The sequence below is a fragment of the Aptenodytes patagonicus genome, chromosome 2 (genome assembly GCF_965638725.1).
Source record: "Aptenodytes patagonicus chromosome 2, bAptPat1.pri.cur, whole genome shotgun sequence".
NCBI classification, from domain to species: domain Eukaryota; kingdom Metazoa; phylum Chordata; class Aves; order Sphenisciformes; family Spheniscidae; genus Aptenodytes; species Aptenodytes patagonicus.
Genome location: NC_134950.1, coordinates 122711534 through 122728185, shown reverse-complemented (window position 1 = coordinate 122728185; position 16652 = coordinate 122711534). Strand labels below are relative to the sequence as shown.

At 49.5% G+C, this 16652-nt stretch overlaps 1 protein-coding gene across 1 annotated transcript; it reads left to right on the top strand.

The window, feature by feature from the left end:
* The first annotated feature begins 2374 nt into the window (after positions 1–2374).
* Positions 2375–16643, top strand: SLC6A20 (solute carrier family 6 member 20). Its single transcript, XM_076331035.1, has 11 exons — positions 2375–2555; positions 6447–6587; positions 7331–7422; positions 8094–8321; positions 10125–10235; positions 10627–10868; positions 11792–11954; positions 12445–12649; positions 13447–13606; positions 14663–14828; positions 15757–16643. The coding sequence occupies exons 1-11, from the start codon at positions 2435–2437 to the stop codon at positions 15904–15906; spliced, it is 1779 nt and encodes a 592-aa protein (XP_076187150.1). The 5' UTR covers positions 2375–2434; the 3' UTR covers positions 15907–16643.
* Positions 16644–16652: the final 9 nt, after the last annotated feature.

The following is a 16652-nucleotide window of genomic DNA, read 5'->3' as shown; positions in this document are numbered from 1 at the left end:
ATCTTTGTCCCTGCAGATAAAGCCCAAGTCCTCATCCAACACAAAGGAAGGAAGTTCAACGGAGATGAAATCTTCAATGGCATCAGAAATAGCATATTGATTATTTGAGGTGTGTATGGACGGTCCCACAGGAAGAATCCGTAAGTGTTATCCGTTTAAATACCTTCCAGTATATTTAAAACCTGTCTCTCAAGGAGCCACTGGATGACAGGCACTTTGCTGGGTGCCTGTGTGCGTGACTGCCTTTAAAAACTCATAGTAGTTTGTGATCCAAGCTGCTTATGAGACTGACATTTGTGAGAGAGGCAAGGATTCATTTCATTGCATCAGAACTTCCTGATCTGGCCTCACGCGAGCCGAGGACAGCACACCCCTCTGCCTGCAGTGTCTCCCTAGACCATTAGTAAACTAGTTTGAAATGTAATGGGAAGGAGGTACAGAGCCAAGGAAATGTTTAACTTGATTATGCTCATCGGTAGAAGTAATCTATTCACACAGAAGCATCCCAAGTGCTAGTGATGTGCTATTTTTAAGGCTGTCCTGTCTGCGAGTTATTAAATGCTGTAAGTTACTTATAAGCATCATTTGTAATAAATCCCACAGGCAGTGATGGACATTTAACTTTTTAATAATTTGCAAAAGTTTTTGTGATGTGGGACAGTTAACGTATCTGTAGCTTCTCAGTGTGTGTCCTTCAGTTTAATAGCTTATGGACCTAAAATTGCCTTGGATTTTTCCTTCCATCAGAATTCAGGGTTACCCATGAGACTTATTTCCAGGGCTAGCTGGCATGTTACAATTCTGCGGGCAAGACAGGAACAACAAGGATGTTGCAGAAGAGCCATGAGCTCCCTCAAAACTGTACTCTGGGAGGGTTTGGCAAACCCTGATGTTTTCCAATGACAGCCTCCATTTCCAGCAGCGCTAAAACTCACAGTGAAGAATGGATTCACTTATGGGAGGTGCATAAACCTTTTGCAGTCACCTTTTCCAGCATGCAAAAAAGTGGCGTCTGACTTTGTGACTTTGCTACTACAGGTGGCTGGTCAGCAAGTCCACCAGAGTGGTTCTGCTGGTCTCAACAACGCTGCACGACATACTCTGCAGTTTGGGCTCATGTCCAAAGGCCCCGGGTAGGGGTTCTCACCTGTACCCACAGCTGGATGCCTCGACTCTGCCAGTGCCTGGTGGGATGCTGGAGCAGCACGCACAGCACTGGCAGGGAGCAAGTTGCTGGCACTGGGGGAATGAGACTGACAGCAGCTGAGTGGGTCTTATTTGTAAAATGACATGAAAGGTGCCCAGTCCTGGTGTGAAAGAAACCATGTTTAGACAGAGGAAGGAAGCTGAGTCCCTGGACTTGTTCAGCCCCTTTTTATTGCTACAGATGCTGCCGGTAGCCTCCTTCACTGGGAGACCTGTCTGAAATGGTTGAGCTCAAAGCGTACCTTGGCAGGGACCCAAGCGCACAGGGTTCACGTTCAGACCTGGCATCTCAGTGTGTGTTCAGGTGACCCAAAGGCCTCCTAGGTCCTTCTGCCTCCACAACAGGCCACAGACACCTTTTCCCGGTGGCCTTTGTATATATTTGGTCCCTGCTGCTTGACAGTATTTTAAAACAGCAACCCCTCAGTAAAGTTCATCTGCAGCAGTGGGGTTTGAGCATGAAGATAAGTGAAAAGAGACTGGGCTATTTTGCACTCTCTCACATACACAGCACATGTAGAGGGAGGGTAGTATTCCCGGAGGGTCAAACTTGAGTGTTGTACTCAAGGCTGCAGCAGGCTGGGGACCTGCATGGCTGATAGGGACTGTTTCAAGGCCACTTTTGGAACTGGGGAGTGTGCTGGGCTGGTTGGGGTGAGCACCAGGTGCAAGTGACAGGATGCCCGAGGACCCGTTTAGGGCAAGGGACACTGGGAATAAAAGCCAGCTCTGACAGCCACTAAGCCCAGTCCTAATGGTGTGGGAACCCCTTCCCTGTTCTGTCAAATCTAGGCTAGTGCCTCATGCACACAAATGCCACTCCCAGGGAAGAGAGCCCTGTGGGGAAAGAGTTTCCCATTTCCAAAACCAAGCTGCAGCCCCAGTGTTATTTCTTCCCTGTGTCAAGTCGGTATGTGAGCTGATAAAAATCCCTGGGCTCACATCTTTCCCAGAAATGCCGGTCAAAACCCAAGCAGCTATTCACCCACAGTACCAATTTTATAGTTCTGTGTGTGTCTATAATCTATTTACCAGCATTCCTACTTCAGTATGTGCCTGTTAATAAGATTAGTAATTAAAAAACCTAATAGGAATTGGCAAGCATAGCTCCTCCGCCTTTCCCTCCCCTCCAAGCCGGGCTGGCGTGGAGTCTGAGGCAGGGCTGGCAGAGTACCTGAAGGAGTGAAGGCAGGAAGGCTCTGCTGAAACCTCTGCCTGCAAGTCAGCAATGGAGAAATCCCGGCCGCTATGGGACAATCCCCTGCAGTTTGTTTTCGCCTGCATTTCCTATGCTGTGGGGCTGGGAAATGTGTGGAGGTTTCCATACTTATGTCAGATGTATGGAGGAGGTAAGTGTGGCTTATGTTTCTTGCTTCCCTTGAGGAGCGTGGCAAGCTTTAAATCCAAAAGTATGTTTTCTATGCTAATGCCCTGTCCACCCTGCAGGGTCCAGGGCAGAGTAGGAGGTCGGGCTTTTTGTTGGTGTGCAACCTCTTCTATTGCTGCGTTATTTTACATATTCTTTAGCATAAGGCTTTTACCTGACAGCTGCCCCAATACAGCAGCTTTCGTTTCCTAGAAGTGCAGTGAAACAGTGCGAAGGCCCATGTTTTCTGAAAGGATGGAGGTAGAGAGAGAGATGTCGGTCCACATGGTATTAATTCATTACTTTCTTGCCCCATTGAACCACTCCGAAGGCATCAGAAAACAGTTTTGTTAGTTCACTTGGAACATATTGAGAAAGGGAAATGCTTATGCTGATTCAATTTAAGGATCAGCAGTATCATTTCAAGTTGCTGTCATTAATGTGTTGTCTTTTATACAAAGCCTTACTTTAGGAAGTGATAACTTGGCTGCAAATCTGTCTTGAAGTTGGCTGAAACTCCTTAATCAACAGGAGTTCCACAGCTAAAGCCTCCTGGGAAGCTTTGAAAACAGGGAATAAATTGGTTACAGTTCAAAAAAAAAAAAAAAGCTCTTTGAAAGTTTATCCTTCTCCTAGGTCCAAACTGGAGAAAGGGGATGTCTGTATCATACCAGCCACAGATATTCTTCCTTAGAAATCAAAAGCCAGTTAATTAGATTAATTAAAACCTAACACTAATAATCTCTTCTAGTATACGGCTACCACTGGTTAATGTCAATGTTTTGAAGAATCCTTATAAAAAGCCTCTCTTTATAAGACACCCCAGTTTTATACTGCTTCTCGTACTGCATCCGTTGTCGTAGTGTTGGACCCATCTCAGCCGTGCATTAAGTGACATGATGAGTATCTGCCTCATTAGCTTCTGGTCTGCTTCCGCCTATTCTTCCTTTCAGGAAGAAACACACTGAGATGTTTAAGTGGTTTTTGCTTGTCTTGTGCTTGTTTTGTTGGCTTGTAGCTTACTTCTAAATGGACGTGTGGTGGTAGGAGTTGGTTCATGCTGGTTGTTGAAAAGCCAGCTCTGTGCTGGGATGGCATCAGAGCTGCTCTGTGGGATCAGGTCAGAAAAATCCAGATAATACACTGGGTGAAATTACAGTAGAAGCTAGATGCTGCAGTGGCTGAAGCTTTCTTAGATGTTTCAGATAGCAGAAGTGATAGACGTGCAGTAATTCTGGGTGTATTGCTCTACACACATGCTTTTGAGGGGAAGGACTTCATATCTGATACTGAACTCTAGCACAAAGCTTAAAATGCAAGTGTTTCTGCATGCAATTAAACTGCACGTGGTTAGTTCACTAGCAGCCTGTCTTGGCAGACATCCTGAAGGACAGCAAAACTCAAGACACTGGGGTCTTTGCATGGTTTATCCTCTTCTTATCAGCCATCAGTAGTGTAGTAGATGGTGAAAATTCTCTGAAATGTAACCAAAACTGGAACACTTGATTAACCAGAAAAAAGATTCAATAAACCCAATTATTATCTGAAAAGCATGTTTTTATAAAAGTAGTTTCTTCACTACTTTTGTCCTCCCTGGTTAAATTTCCCAGGGGAGAGGCAGCTCTCCCTACTGTGAAACTAAATTCCTGACAGCAGGCTTTGCTGTTCTTAATTGTTTTTCACTGCCCTCCTAAAAAGGATTCAGTGGCTTTCCAGGGGTCTGCAAAACCCCCGCAGACAAAACATCGTTTCAGGAACTTAAAAGCTGGATATGCCAGGCGCTGGGCTTAGGGGGGGCGGCAGCAACTTCTTGTTTGGCACCTTCCTTGTAGAAAAGCACAGAGCCGGTCCTTGTCCAGCCCAGCAGAGCAATAGAGCCCTTATCACTGATGATACTCATAAAAAGGGTATTTGCTGAGTTTACAACCTCCTGCTTTTCTGTTCATCAGCATATTGCCCCCTTCTTCTTCCTCACTTCCAGAGAGCTTGACCCGAGCAGAGCAAGGGGGGTTCAAACCTTGTAGGTGCAGTTAGTCTGTAAGCAGGCTGGGCCAGGCTGAAATGACACTGGGATGGGTGTGCAGCAGGGCGGGTGCTCAGCAGCACTCAGCCCTGAGTGAGGAACCCCTGGGCACCAGGCGGGATGCTGAGCAGAAGCGAGGGTGCCACTGGCTGAGCCTGGTGCCTCGACCACACCCAGGGCACACTCCACATGTGCCAACTGCAGGGGTCTGGCCTGGGGGCTGGTTTTCGCAGGCGGTTGGCACTGTAGGGAGCAACGCTGGGTGTAAATGAGCAAGGGAGGTCAGTGGAGCCGTGCTGGTTCACGGCAGATAAGGAGCTGGTTCATACAGCTGCCCTGAGTCACTTACATGAGGCATTGGTTCTACCCTTTAGGAAAAGTAGCATCAGGAGCAAGATCTGCATGCAAACAGTGTGCAGAGCAAGGGGCTCAGCCCCGGCACCCCCAGCTGTGGGGAACATTGGGGTGAAGAGCAAGCCTGGAGGCACTCGTCCTCCTTGCAAGGTGGCAAAGCCAATGCCAAGCATGTGTCAACGCTGCTGGGAGGGCGGAAGAGCCTTCACAAAGGGCCTAACGCTCATTCCCCTTGCAGTACATGGCAAAACTCCCCTGGGTGGCTGCTGGGGCAGCTCGCACCCCATCAGGACAGAGCGGCTGCGGGAACTCTTAAACCTTCGACAGCTCCCTTGCAGCATAGGAAGTTATCTAACAGACTAACAAAGGGGTTGTTAATAACGATAGAGCCGGGAGGTGGGAAATTAATTCCCAGAATAAACCGGATTATTGCTCGGTGTTTATTTCCAGTTCTTTGCCTCAGTTGCTGCCCAGAGTTCATTCCTCTGCAGTGCTGCACCGAGCCCCTTGCGAGGAATGTTAATGCTGCAGATTAAATCCTAAATAAGAGATATTTACGTAAATATTTTTGGCTTGCTGTAAAAAGGGAAGCAGGAAAGCCTTCGCAAAAATCCAGTTTTTGACTCAGTCAGCAGCTCTTTCTAAAGTGAGCTCCAAGTCGAGGACAAGGATTTCTTTTTTTCCAGCAGAAATTTAAGCCGAAGTGCATCCTTGTTGCCAGGTGGTCCTTTCCCCTCCCTTGCCACCTGCCCACCTGTTCCTCTTCTGCAGGAGCATCCCTGTGGCTCTCCATGCCAGGGAAGCAGGGATGAGCAGATGTGGGGCAGGGGGAGGCCATGTGCCTCTGTCCCAGGGTCTGCTCCTGCAGGTGGGACCCCAGGGTAAAAGCTCTCACCCCTTTGCTGGCATTTGCGGGCTCAGCATGGGTTTTGGGGGAGTTTTTCGTAGTTTTGGGGTTTTTTTTAAGCCAGGCCAGACTTCAATACATTACTTAAAACTCTATTCAATGCAGACGTTGCTGTTACTTTTTCATCGAGCGCTTAGGCTCTGCTGCAGACTGTCGCACATGAAGTAAATCTTTCCCTCGACGCCTTTCTCTCATTATCTTTTACGAGGTTTGGCTGGCAGTTAGTTACCCTTTAACAGCCCCAGCTCCGAACGTTGCTCAAACTGCCTGCAAAGCACCTGGGCAGCCCCATTGCACCGGGGTGGCGACCGGCACATTTTAACAGCAGAAATCCCAGTGCTGCCAAGTGCCCGTGGAAAATTCCCTGCGCCCAGGCACTCGGTGCCCAGCGGCATCTGGGATGCCTCCTGAAACCCCATGACTTGTCCCTCAGGGTTGTGCAGTGCCCTCAATACACAAGGTCCCCAGACAGGACCTAGCTCCAGCCACCTCCTGGGACACTAAAGGGGCGATTTGACTACGAATAGGGCAACCTGGTGCTTATTATGCTGCTGATCTGCTGAAGGCCATCTGTTGGGTTTTTCTTGCAGGTGGCTTTTTGATCCCATATTTTATCATGCTGATCGCTGAGGGGATGCCGCTGCTCTACCTGGAGCTGGCTGTGGGGCAGCGCATGCGTCAGGGCAGCATCGGTGCCTGGAAAATAATAAGTCCCTACCTCTGCGGTGTCGGTATGTTCTCAGTTTGGAACTTTATTTTTAAGTGCCTGGGGAAGATGGATGATTTTGAATGGAGAGCTTTATCTTTCAGAGCGGAAACCAGGCAGGAGCTGGAGTTTTACTGGGTCTCACCAGGCTGAGCAAAGCGATTATCTAGATGCCCCACGGCACGCATTTACCCCGTCCCTCGCAGGGCATTGGGGCCAGACCCTGGCTCACTGTACCAGGTCCCTGGCCACGGACGTGTGAGTCCCCCTGCCCTCAGGCAGACTGCCAAAATCACGGCATGAAAGCCAGAGCTTAACCCAGCCCCTGGGGCTGCCTGCACTGGGCTTTGACCCCAAGAGCATCATCCCGATAAGCTCAACATTGAGTGATATATCAAACGGTGTCTTAATTTCCTACTGTTGCTGCCTACCGTTTACCAATGTCCACTCTCAGCTACATTATTATGTTATTAAATTACCCCAATAGCCCAAACTATCGCTAATTTGTTTACATGCACATTTTATTTTTAATGATACATTGAATATTCACCCCCCTCTGGGGCTGAAGTATAAAATGCAGTGTAGGATAGCCCTGATGGGAGGAGGAGGAGGCTGCAGCAGCGGGGCATGCCCTTTGCACGGGGCCGTGCAGAGGCAAAGCCCCCACCCTCCGCCCCCTGCCAGCTGCGGTGTCCCCCTGGGGCGTTACGGGGCCCTGGACGTTTCAGGGTTTCACCACTGACCGAGCACCTCCCTCCATGCCCACAGGTGTCGCCAGCGTCATTGTCTCCTTCTTCCTCTCCATGTACTACAATGTGATAAACGCCTGGGCCTTCTGGTACCTCTTCCACTCCTTCCAGGTATGTGGGCGCCTGGCGGCACGGCTCAGCCCTACCATGGCCGCGGAGGGTCACAGTGGCTTTGCATTGGTGCTGGTCATTGCTCAGTACCGTTGTCAGCTGGGGGGGACCAAAAGCTCCAGAAATCCACCCAGGGCTTTTCTGGGGGGAAAAATGAGGCAGTGGTGTCCCTCTCTGGGGGCTCCGTAAGGACATCAGGGTGTTTTCTCCTCTCCACGAAATGCAGGTCGAGGCCAGTCCCGTGATCCCTTGCTTGCATGTGCCTTGGTGGCAACGGTGTCCTGCACCCTGGGGTGGGTCTGTCCAAAGGCAGAGGAGATGGTCGGCCCTGGGGGAGAAGATCAGGAAGGTCATCCCCAGGGGAGAGGGTCAGAGAGGCTCAGTCCTCAGGGAGAGGGTCATCCCCAGGGAAGAGAGGCATAGTGGGTCTGTCCTTGGGGAGAGGGTCAGAAAGGGTCATTCCCAGGAGAGAGGGTCAGCCCTCAGGGAGAGGGTCATCCCCAGGGAAGATGGTCAGGACCAAGGGAGAGGGTCATCCCCAGCCCCAGGCAGCACAATGCAGGGACAAGCAAGCCCCAGACAGAAAGCCGCTCTCGCCTTCATCCCCCCCCCAGCTCCCCCCACCATGCTGATGGTGGGCACTTGCCCCGCACCCCTCCCCTCCCTCGCAGGACCCCCTGCCGTGGGCCACCTGCCCCCTGAACAGCAACCGCACCGGCTACGAGGAGGAGTGCGAGAAGACATCGTCCACCCAGTACTTCTGGTACCGGCAGACCCTGAACATCTCTCCATCGCTGGAGGCCAGCGGGAGCGTGCAGTGGGAGCAGGCGCTCTGCCTGACGCTGGCCTGGCTGGTGGTCTACCTCTGCATCCTCCGCGGCACCGAGTCCACCGGCAAGGTGAGAAGCGGGCGCAGCCCTGCCAAGCCCCAGCAGGATTTGGGGGAGGATAAATGAGTGCCGAAAAGGCAGCAGCCATGGCTGCCGTTACTTGGGGTTACGGCATCTCCCCAGGAGCAGCCGGCCCTGCTGCCTCTCCCAACCTGTTAAGTTGCAACTGAAGAATGTTCAACCAAAACATTGAGTGATATTAAAAAAAACCCCAAACCCCAGAAAAGTCCTTTAAGTGCAGGCACCTCTGCTGCAAAACCAGCTGCCAGGCTGCTGGCCCTGTGGAAAGCCACCTGCCACAGCAGAGCCATGTCAGGAGACATCTGTTCCTCAGTCTGCAAGAAAAAAAAGACGTCGACCAGGCATTTTCGCTCACTTTTTATTCACAGCAGAAGTTATGAGGAAGTGGGGAAAAAAAGCAATGTCCCGGCTGAGCCTGCACTAAGAAGCAAGCTGAGGGCTGTAATCCCCAAATCGTATTAGCCAAACGCAGAAAGCCAAGAGACTGTAAACCAAGAATAACCTCTTAAACTTGCTGCAGCTGGCTTTGTGGGCAAAAAAGAAACAAATAAATAGGCAAGGTGCATTGAAAGGACAACTACCTGAAAGGAGGTTGTTGCGAGGTGGGTGTCGGTCTCTTCTCCCAAGTAACAAGCGCTAGGACAAGAGGAAACGGCCTCAAGTTGTGCCAGGGGAGGTTTAGATTGGAGATTGGGAGAAATCTCTTCACCGAAAGGGTTCTCAAGCATTGGAACGGGCTGCCCAGGGAAGTGGTTGAGTCACCATCCCTGGAGGTATTGAAAAGACCTGTAGGTGTGGTGCTTAGGGACATGGTGTAGTGGTGGACTTGGCAGTGTTAGGTGGACGGTTGGACTCAATGGTGTTAAGCGTCCTTTCCAACTTCAATGATTCTATGATTTTATGAAAGCGCATCGTGAAGGCAGGGTCTCATCAGGGGGAGCAAAGGGAGTGCAGGGGGCTTCCCCTGCACCCCCTGTGCATTGGAAGCAGGGCTGTCCTGCTGGGGAAGGTGAAGCTGCTCCATTTCCAGGTGTGTGACAAGGAAAGGCAGATGCCCACTGGCAGTGTAGGCAAGTGCAAATCGGAGGAATATATGGTAATTGTCCATCTGCTGCTCTTCCCAAGAGCTTGGGAAGGCATGTTTTTTGTGAGTTAGTTTTTGTATAAGTTTCTGGGTGAACCATTGGGGTACTTCCCCCCCCTTTTTTTTTTCACGTGGCTCTTTCCAACGTGGAGATTAAACATTTAGATTCAAACTCAGGGCTTTGCTCAAAAGCTCATGGAAGACAACTGAAAGATTTAAGTCCCTCCATCCCCCATCTGGGTTACATTAAGTTAAAGTCTTTTTCACATCCGAATTTAAATATTTTCAGTCAGGTTTGAGTTTTGACCTTTTATGAGGTCCCGCTCACCTTCCTCCTAGAGCAGATGATGGATGACCTTTGCCTAATGCATTCTTGACAGATGGTTGCAAACTGGTGTTACTCCACTAAATGCTGCAGAACTGTATTTGTAAGTGCTGCAAATATTTTAAATGTCATTCTTATTTTTCCAATCAAGGAGAAGACCGGAGGGAACATTAGCACAGGGTCTTTATTATTAATACAAACTTGTTTCCTTAAAACCTAAATCTATAGTTAGATTTATCTCAAAATATTTGTTTAAAGATTAATACAGGGTAACAAATACTTTACATAAAGCATTTCCATTATTGTAAGTGAGAAAGAGCTGATCTATTACGGCCACTCTTGTGCATTCTTTACACCAAGGTACTTCCCCTCCTTCCTCCAGGTGGTCTATGTAACAGCCTCTTTGCCATACTGTGTTCTCATCATATACCTCATCAGAGGATTAACACTTCATGGAGCTGTGAACGGGCTCGTCTACATGTTCACACCAAAGGTACAGAAAAATCGTACTGAATTTTTCGCAAAATGTTATTAGTTACCAAACGTGTAGGTTTTTAAAAGGTGGCAATACTCCTTTTCCCTATATTGAATTTTTGCAGCAGTAGCTCAGGTGAGGCAGCTGGACACCCCAGCTGGGAGCAGCTGGAGGCTGTTCTGCCACAGTGCCCGTAAGCTGCTTGCTTTCCCCTGCAGACAAAGACCTGCCCATGAACATAACCCGTAGTGTATTACTTCCAGACTGAGCAATAACCCTGCCCAAAAACCACCCCTGAGCTAAAACGGGTGCGCAAAGGGACCCGTCCCCGTCCCCGCAGGCTGGAAGGGGCAGTGCCGGCCATCTGTGCACAGCTTCATGCTCCCACTTTCCCCGTCCGGTTTTGCAGCTGGAGCAGCTGTCGAACCCCAAGACGTGGATCAGCGCCGCCACACAGATCTTCTTCTCTCTGGGCCTGGGCTTTGGCAGCCTCATCGCATTCGCCAGCTACAATGAGCCCAGCAACAACTGCGAGAGGCACGCCATCATCGTCTCACTGATCAACAGCACCACGTCCATATTTGCCAGCATCGTGACTTTCTCCATTTATGGCTTCAAGGCGACATTTAACTACGAAAGCTGTATAAACAAGTAAGAGGCTGGTATTTCACTTGTTTTCCACGGCAAGCTGGTCTGGGGAAGGTAAGGGGGGGTGGTAAATAAATAACAGCACATGGTGCTGCCAGCGCTGCCCCAAGCCCAGCCCTAATACTGCTCTAATAAAGGTACCAGTGCGATTTAAAGCGATGAAAGCTGAGACGAAAGGTCAGAGCTGGTGTGCCTTTTGACACCTGAGTGCCGCTTCCAGGCACGGGCTGGGTCAAGGATGAGTTTGCCTGGGCGAGACACAGCAGCACTTTCCCCTGCACCCCAGTCCCAGCACGTGCTTTGGAAGAGGGGGGGGGGCTGATTAGTAAGATGCAATGATGCTCAGATCCCCCCCTTTAAGGCTAAGCCCTGTGCCAGGAGCTCAGCCTCCTTGGCAGTGATGCTCTGGAGGTGCCCAGCAGCCTGCAGGATTGTGCCCCGAGGCAGCAAGCTCGCATGCTGTCCCTGGCACAGGGCCCAGGGCAGTTACACTTTTACTCATATTTTTACAGCTTTCAATCTATCTGCTAACCAGAGAGGAAACCAAGCTGCTAGTCCCTGCTCCTTGCCAAAAGGCTCGTTAAATTGGTGGGGTGTGGACGTGGGACTGGAGGGCAAAGGGGAAGAGATGCCAGCCAGCACCGGCCAGCACCCAAAATACCTGCCCACTCCCTCCCGGGCGTCCGAGAGCGGCAACCCAGGCGCAGGAGCTGCTCCCTCCGAAGCAGAGATGAGCATGAGGCTGCCGGCATCCCAACACCATGCTGGAAGTGCCACGGCCATGGCTCCCACCTGGGCAGACTGGAGCCCTGGGGCTGGCAGAGCAACCCTGTGTGTGGGCCGATGGAGAAGGGGATGGGGTATAAAACCAGCATCGGTTTTATACCTTGGCCTGAAAGACATTGAATTCCAATAATCTTTCCCAGGGTGATCCTGCTGCTGATGAACGCTTTCGACCTGGAGGAAGGCTCTTTAACAGCAGACAACCTCAACGAGATGAAAGACTACCTCATGGCCACCCACCCGCAAGAATACACACAATTATTGCCTCAGCTTAAAAACTGCAGCTTGGAAGCTGAACTAGATACGGTGAGTTGCTGCTTTGTGCTGGTGCCTGGGCTTCACTCATGCCTTTCCTCCCGCCAAACCCGAGCAGCCCCTGAGCCCCACTCGGGCACATCCGCACCCCCAGGAGCTGCCTGGCTGGGGGCTGCGGTGGGGCTCATTTCTGCACCTTGGGATGGCAGGGGGGAGGCACACTGGCTCAGCCCAGCAAGACGCTCGCTTGGTTCGTTAGCAACTGAGCCGGGTGGTGACACAGCCGGACTGCTGGCTCCAGCTGTGGAACAGGGCAGGCCGCAAAGGTATGGGGCAAATGTTTTCGCTACGAGCGGGACTGTGCCAGTTTCTATCCAGTTTGAATAAATCAGTGAAGATCTTGTCTGCCTCTGCTGTGCAGAACCGCCACCACAGGTGTATTTTGTCGTTGTGGAGGATCAGTCTCGTATGTCCCTATTCTTATGTCCCTTATCAAGCTGAGGAGCTGCCCGTAACTCACTTCCCCCCTTCTTGCCGGCAGGCTGTCCAGGGGACGGGACTGGCATTTATAGTCTATTCTGAAGCAATCAAAAACATGGAGGTGCCCCAGCTGTACTCTGTGCTCTACTTTGTCATGCTGCTGATGCTGGGCATCGGCAGCATGCTGGGAAACACCGCCGCTATCCTCACGCCGCTGACCGACAGCAGGGTCATTGCTGCACGTTTCCCCAAGGAGGTGATCTCAGGTAAGCACCTGCCATGAGCAGTATAGGCCATGCAGGGAGAGAGCACGTGTGCAAAAGTTTTGGTGTCCCACAGCTGTTGAGGGTCCCTCTTTGACCTCAGGTGGAGGACAGAATATCAAATATGCTGCCGGAAGGGTTTGCCTGCCCTTGGGAAATCCTGCCCAGCCTGTACAGCACTTTCCCTCAGAAGCTCTCAAAGCACTAGGGCAGTTGTGGCTGTGTATGTGCAGGCTTCCCAAGACACCCCAGCTCCTTCAGACTGGTGCCTACTGACCAGTGAAACTCAAAAGAGCCAGGAGACATGTCAAGACACCTGCAGTGAGTGGCTCTTCAGTCACATCACTGTTATCCCAACTGCCAACCCCCTGTCTTTGGCCAAAAGTGATATGCGCTCCCATTCGGCCGTGGAAATCAGTTGTCCCACCTTAAAACCTGTTTTAACTGGACGCCCAGCAGTAACAGCAGGTGCTGCGCACACACGTGACAAGGCTATAGCTAAGACTCAGTTGTCTTTGCTGTGGTCATGTGCTGTGACTGTGCAGGTCTAAGGAGCAGCAGTTTAAGGATACACCAGCACATTTACACACCCACACCCACCTACACCCACCCCCCCTACACACACACACAGCCAGGCCTTTTCCAAAGGGCAAAAAAATATCTTTCTCCTCCGAGAAAGCTGCTCCCGGACAGAAATCAGTAGAAATCCCACCAGCTTTATAGCCACAAGAAGTGCGACATTTCCCCCGCGCAATTAAATTTCCAGGTGTAACGGCAGGGTCCCCATTTTATCCACGCAGGTGTTGTGTGTTTCATTAACTGCGTGATTGGCCTAATCTTCACCATGGAGGCTGGAAATTATTGGTTTGACATATTCAATGACTATGCAGCCACCCTCTCACTGCTGCTCATCGTGCTGGTAGAAACCATTGCTGTGTGTTATATCTACGGGATAAGAAGGTAAAAGCTTGAACCCTCCTTTCTTCATAGTGTGACAGCAGGGGTGTGACCACTGGCCAAGACATGCAGGGCCCAGAATAAAAATACCGCCTCTGGCTGAATTTTTCTCCTACGCTATGGTATCAGCAAGGCAACGGGGTGCCCCCTGCTCTGCAGACCCCTTCCAGGGCCTCGGGTTCAGGGCTGTGTGGGGGCCAGGCTGGGCTGATGCTTTCTCTGCAGGCAGGGGAATACTAATGAGCCATACACACTGCTCCCTGCTCTTCTTGTCTTTGGTCTCAAGAGCACCTTCTGCTGAACCTCTGCTTCTCCTTTCACAGCAATTCAGCGTGAGCACAACAGTGCTGGTAAGTCTGCTTTCAAACCTTGCACTTCGCTGGTCTCCTAAGTCATCCCTTGCAGGTAAAAGCAAGATTCAGCATCAGGAAAGGTTTTACACAGCAGAGGTGTTTGCGCTCAGGGCATCTAAAGGAAAAGGCTTCAGTATTTGCTTTGTTAGTCCGCTAGCACAGTACGTGTACGGGCACCTACATTGGTATCACGTCCTCGATGAGTTCAAAGCCTTCAAGTCAGATCCAGGTTTCCTGTGTGATTTTAGGTACTATCCCCAGCATTAGTTCTTCCTCAAAGACAGTCGCGTAACAGCGGTGAGAACAACTCAACTACACAAAAAACAAGCAGTGTTTTCTCCACGTTACTTAAGCATAATCGCTTTTCTCCGTCAGCTTACACCAATAACGGTCTGAACTTACACTCCAGGCAGAATTTTGTTGGGACTTTTCCTGCTGCACCTATTCCTAGCTACTCTTCCACAGTTTGGGATCCTCTCGGAAGCCCTGCTATCTTTTTTATTTCAACCTCTATATATAATCCTGGTAAGCCAGTTCTTCAGACAATACCTCTCTGCTCTTTAATCTTCTGGTCAACTATACTCCCCTTTCCCATCTTACATATTTAATTCTGTAGGTGGTTTTGAAGTAACTCAGATCAAGGTATCGATTGAACATATGCAGGTGTTCTCAAAAATATGTATGCTTGTTTTTTTCTTAAACACAGATTTGAGAAAGATCTTCACACCATGATTGGACGCAAGCCAAACTGGTATTGGAAAATTATGTGGGCTTGTGCTAGTCCTTTGCTAATTATAAGCCTATTTATATTTTACCTCACCGACTATATCCTCACAGGAACGCTGCAATACCAAGCATGGGATGCCACACAGGTAAAATAGTTCTGGTTCAGGGTGGTTTTTTTCAAACTTTCCTTAATTCCTGCAAGGACAGAGTCTTCCTTCCTAACTACCCGGTTCCACAAAACTGCCTTCTGAAAGTTTGCAGCTGAAGTCAGGGCAACTCCTTAATTTTGTGGAAAGGGAAAACTTGACCTAGTGACAATGCCATGGTTCTGTAAAATGGGAGTAATTTCCCACTACAGTTCTTAATTGATCCCTTCAAACAGTAAAATTTTATTCATGTTGATTGAAGACCCACATATCATCCTAAAAAATACTCTTTGAACAGAAAAATGACTTTCAAAGTGTAGTATTTTGAACAAAATTAGTGGTATTTTAACAGAACTGAGCTGCTGTTGGAATAAATAGTTTTCATAAACCACTCTGGTTTTCATAATTTCCATATATGTTTTTCTTCATGGCTAAAATGCTTTTGTACAAATGCTGAACTGTGTTACTTATCACAGGGCAATTACTACTAGATAAGTAATCACTGGTTTCATAACCTTTTGTGGAAATGTTCCTAGCACGCAGAAACAAGTTACATCCGTTGTTTTCATGTCTTCACTGATTTGGGACCCATGGTGGGCCTGGCCTGTTGACTGTCAGCATGAGCCCACAGCCTCCAGGAGAGGAATGCAGAGACCTGACAGAGGTCAGGGCCGAGCCTTCTCGTTAAGAAACATGCATCAAGCCAAAATCTGCTCTTTACCAAAGCTTGCAGAAGTTTTCCCCAATATTTTTGTCAGCAGCTCTGTTCTCGTCAATTTTAAGCTTGTACTGAGGACAGTCACAGGCTGCTGCAGCCTGCAAGTGCTTCTCAGGTGTCCGGTTTAAATACCCAGCTTTGCTCCAGACCCGACTCCAGGACGCTGAAAACCAGATCCCACAGATCCTACGCTTCTTCTCTCCCTTGCAGGGGCAGCTGGTGACAAAGGATTACCCAGGCTACGCCCTAGCGGTGATCGGGCTGCTGGTGGCGGCGTCCACCATGTGCATACCCCTGGGGGCACTATCAACTTTTGTAAGGAAGAGACTGAAGAGGGAAAGCGTTTCAACCGTTGCATGAACGCTGACAGCTGGATTTGGGAAGACCGTACCATCCCTGGCAGTGACCAGGCACTTCTGGAAGACAGCAGCAACCATTACTTGTAGCAGCTATTTATAGAGTTGAGAATCGTGGGTGCTATATTGACCAAAAAGTGCTCTTAGGAGGTTCCACAATGGTTTGGAAGAAAAAAGCTCTTCTGTAACAAGATGAAGCTTTAAAATGGCCTCTGTAAGAGAGGGAAAAACAGAAGGGCAGTTCCAAAATGCTAGCTAGCGCAAATTAACCAGCGTATCAACCTATTACGCATTAGGTAATTCTCTTCCACTCTGTTGTAGCACTGCCTATGTGGAAACACGAGCAACCAACCGAGCATGTTCCTGCACCAAATTACCAGCAAGTACCCTTACCATTCAGGAAAGCCACGCTTAAGCGTGCACGTTATTTGAAATTACATCTGTATTTCATCAACAGATGAAACTGTTGAAGTCTTGCAGTGCGAATGCGATAATCCCTTTCCTACAAGGGAAAAGTCAGTAGGGTGGTATTCGAGATGAATGTGGCCAACACTGCTTCTTTCATACTTGTGTCCAGCAAAGCAGGTTTTTTATATATATATATATATGAGCTGCAGACGTTCTCTCATCTCCAGAAGTAAACTTCCAATTCCAGCATGTAATTGTGCTCCGTGCTGTACTTCGTACTTTCTAGGGATGCACTTTAAGTACACTAGAAGAAATCTGTGATAAAGCTGCTTTACAACCCCC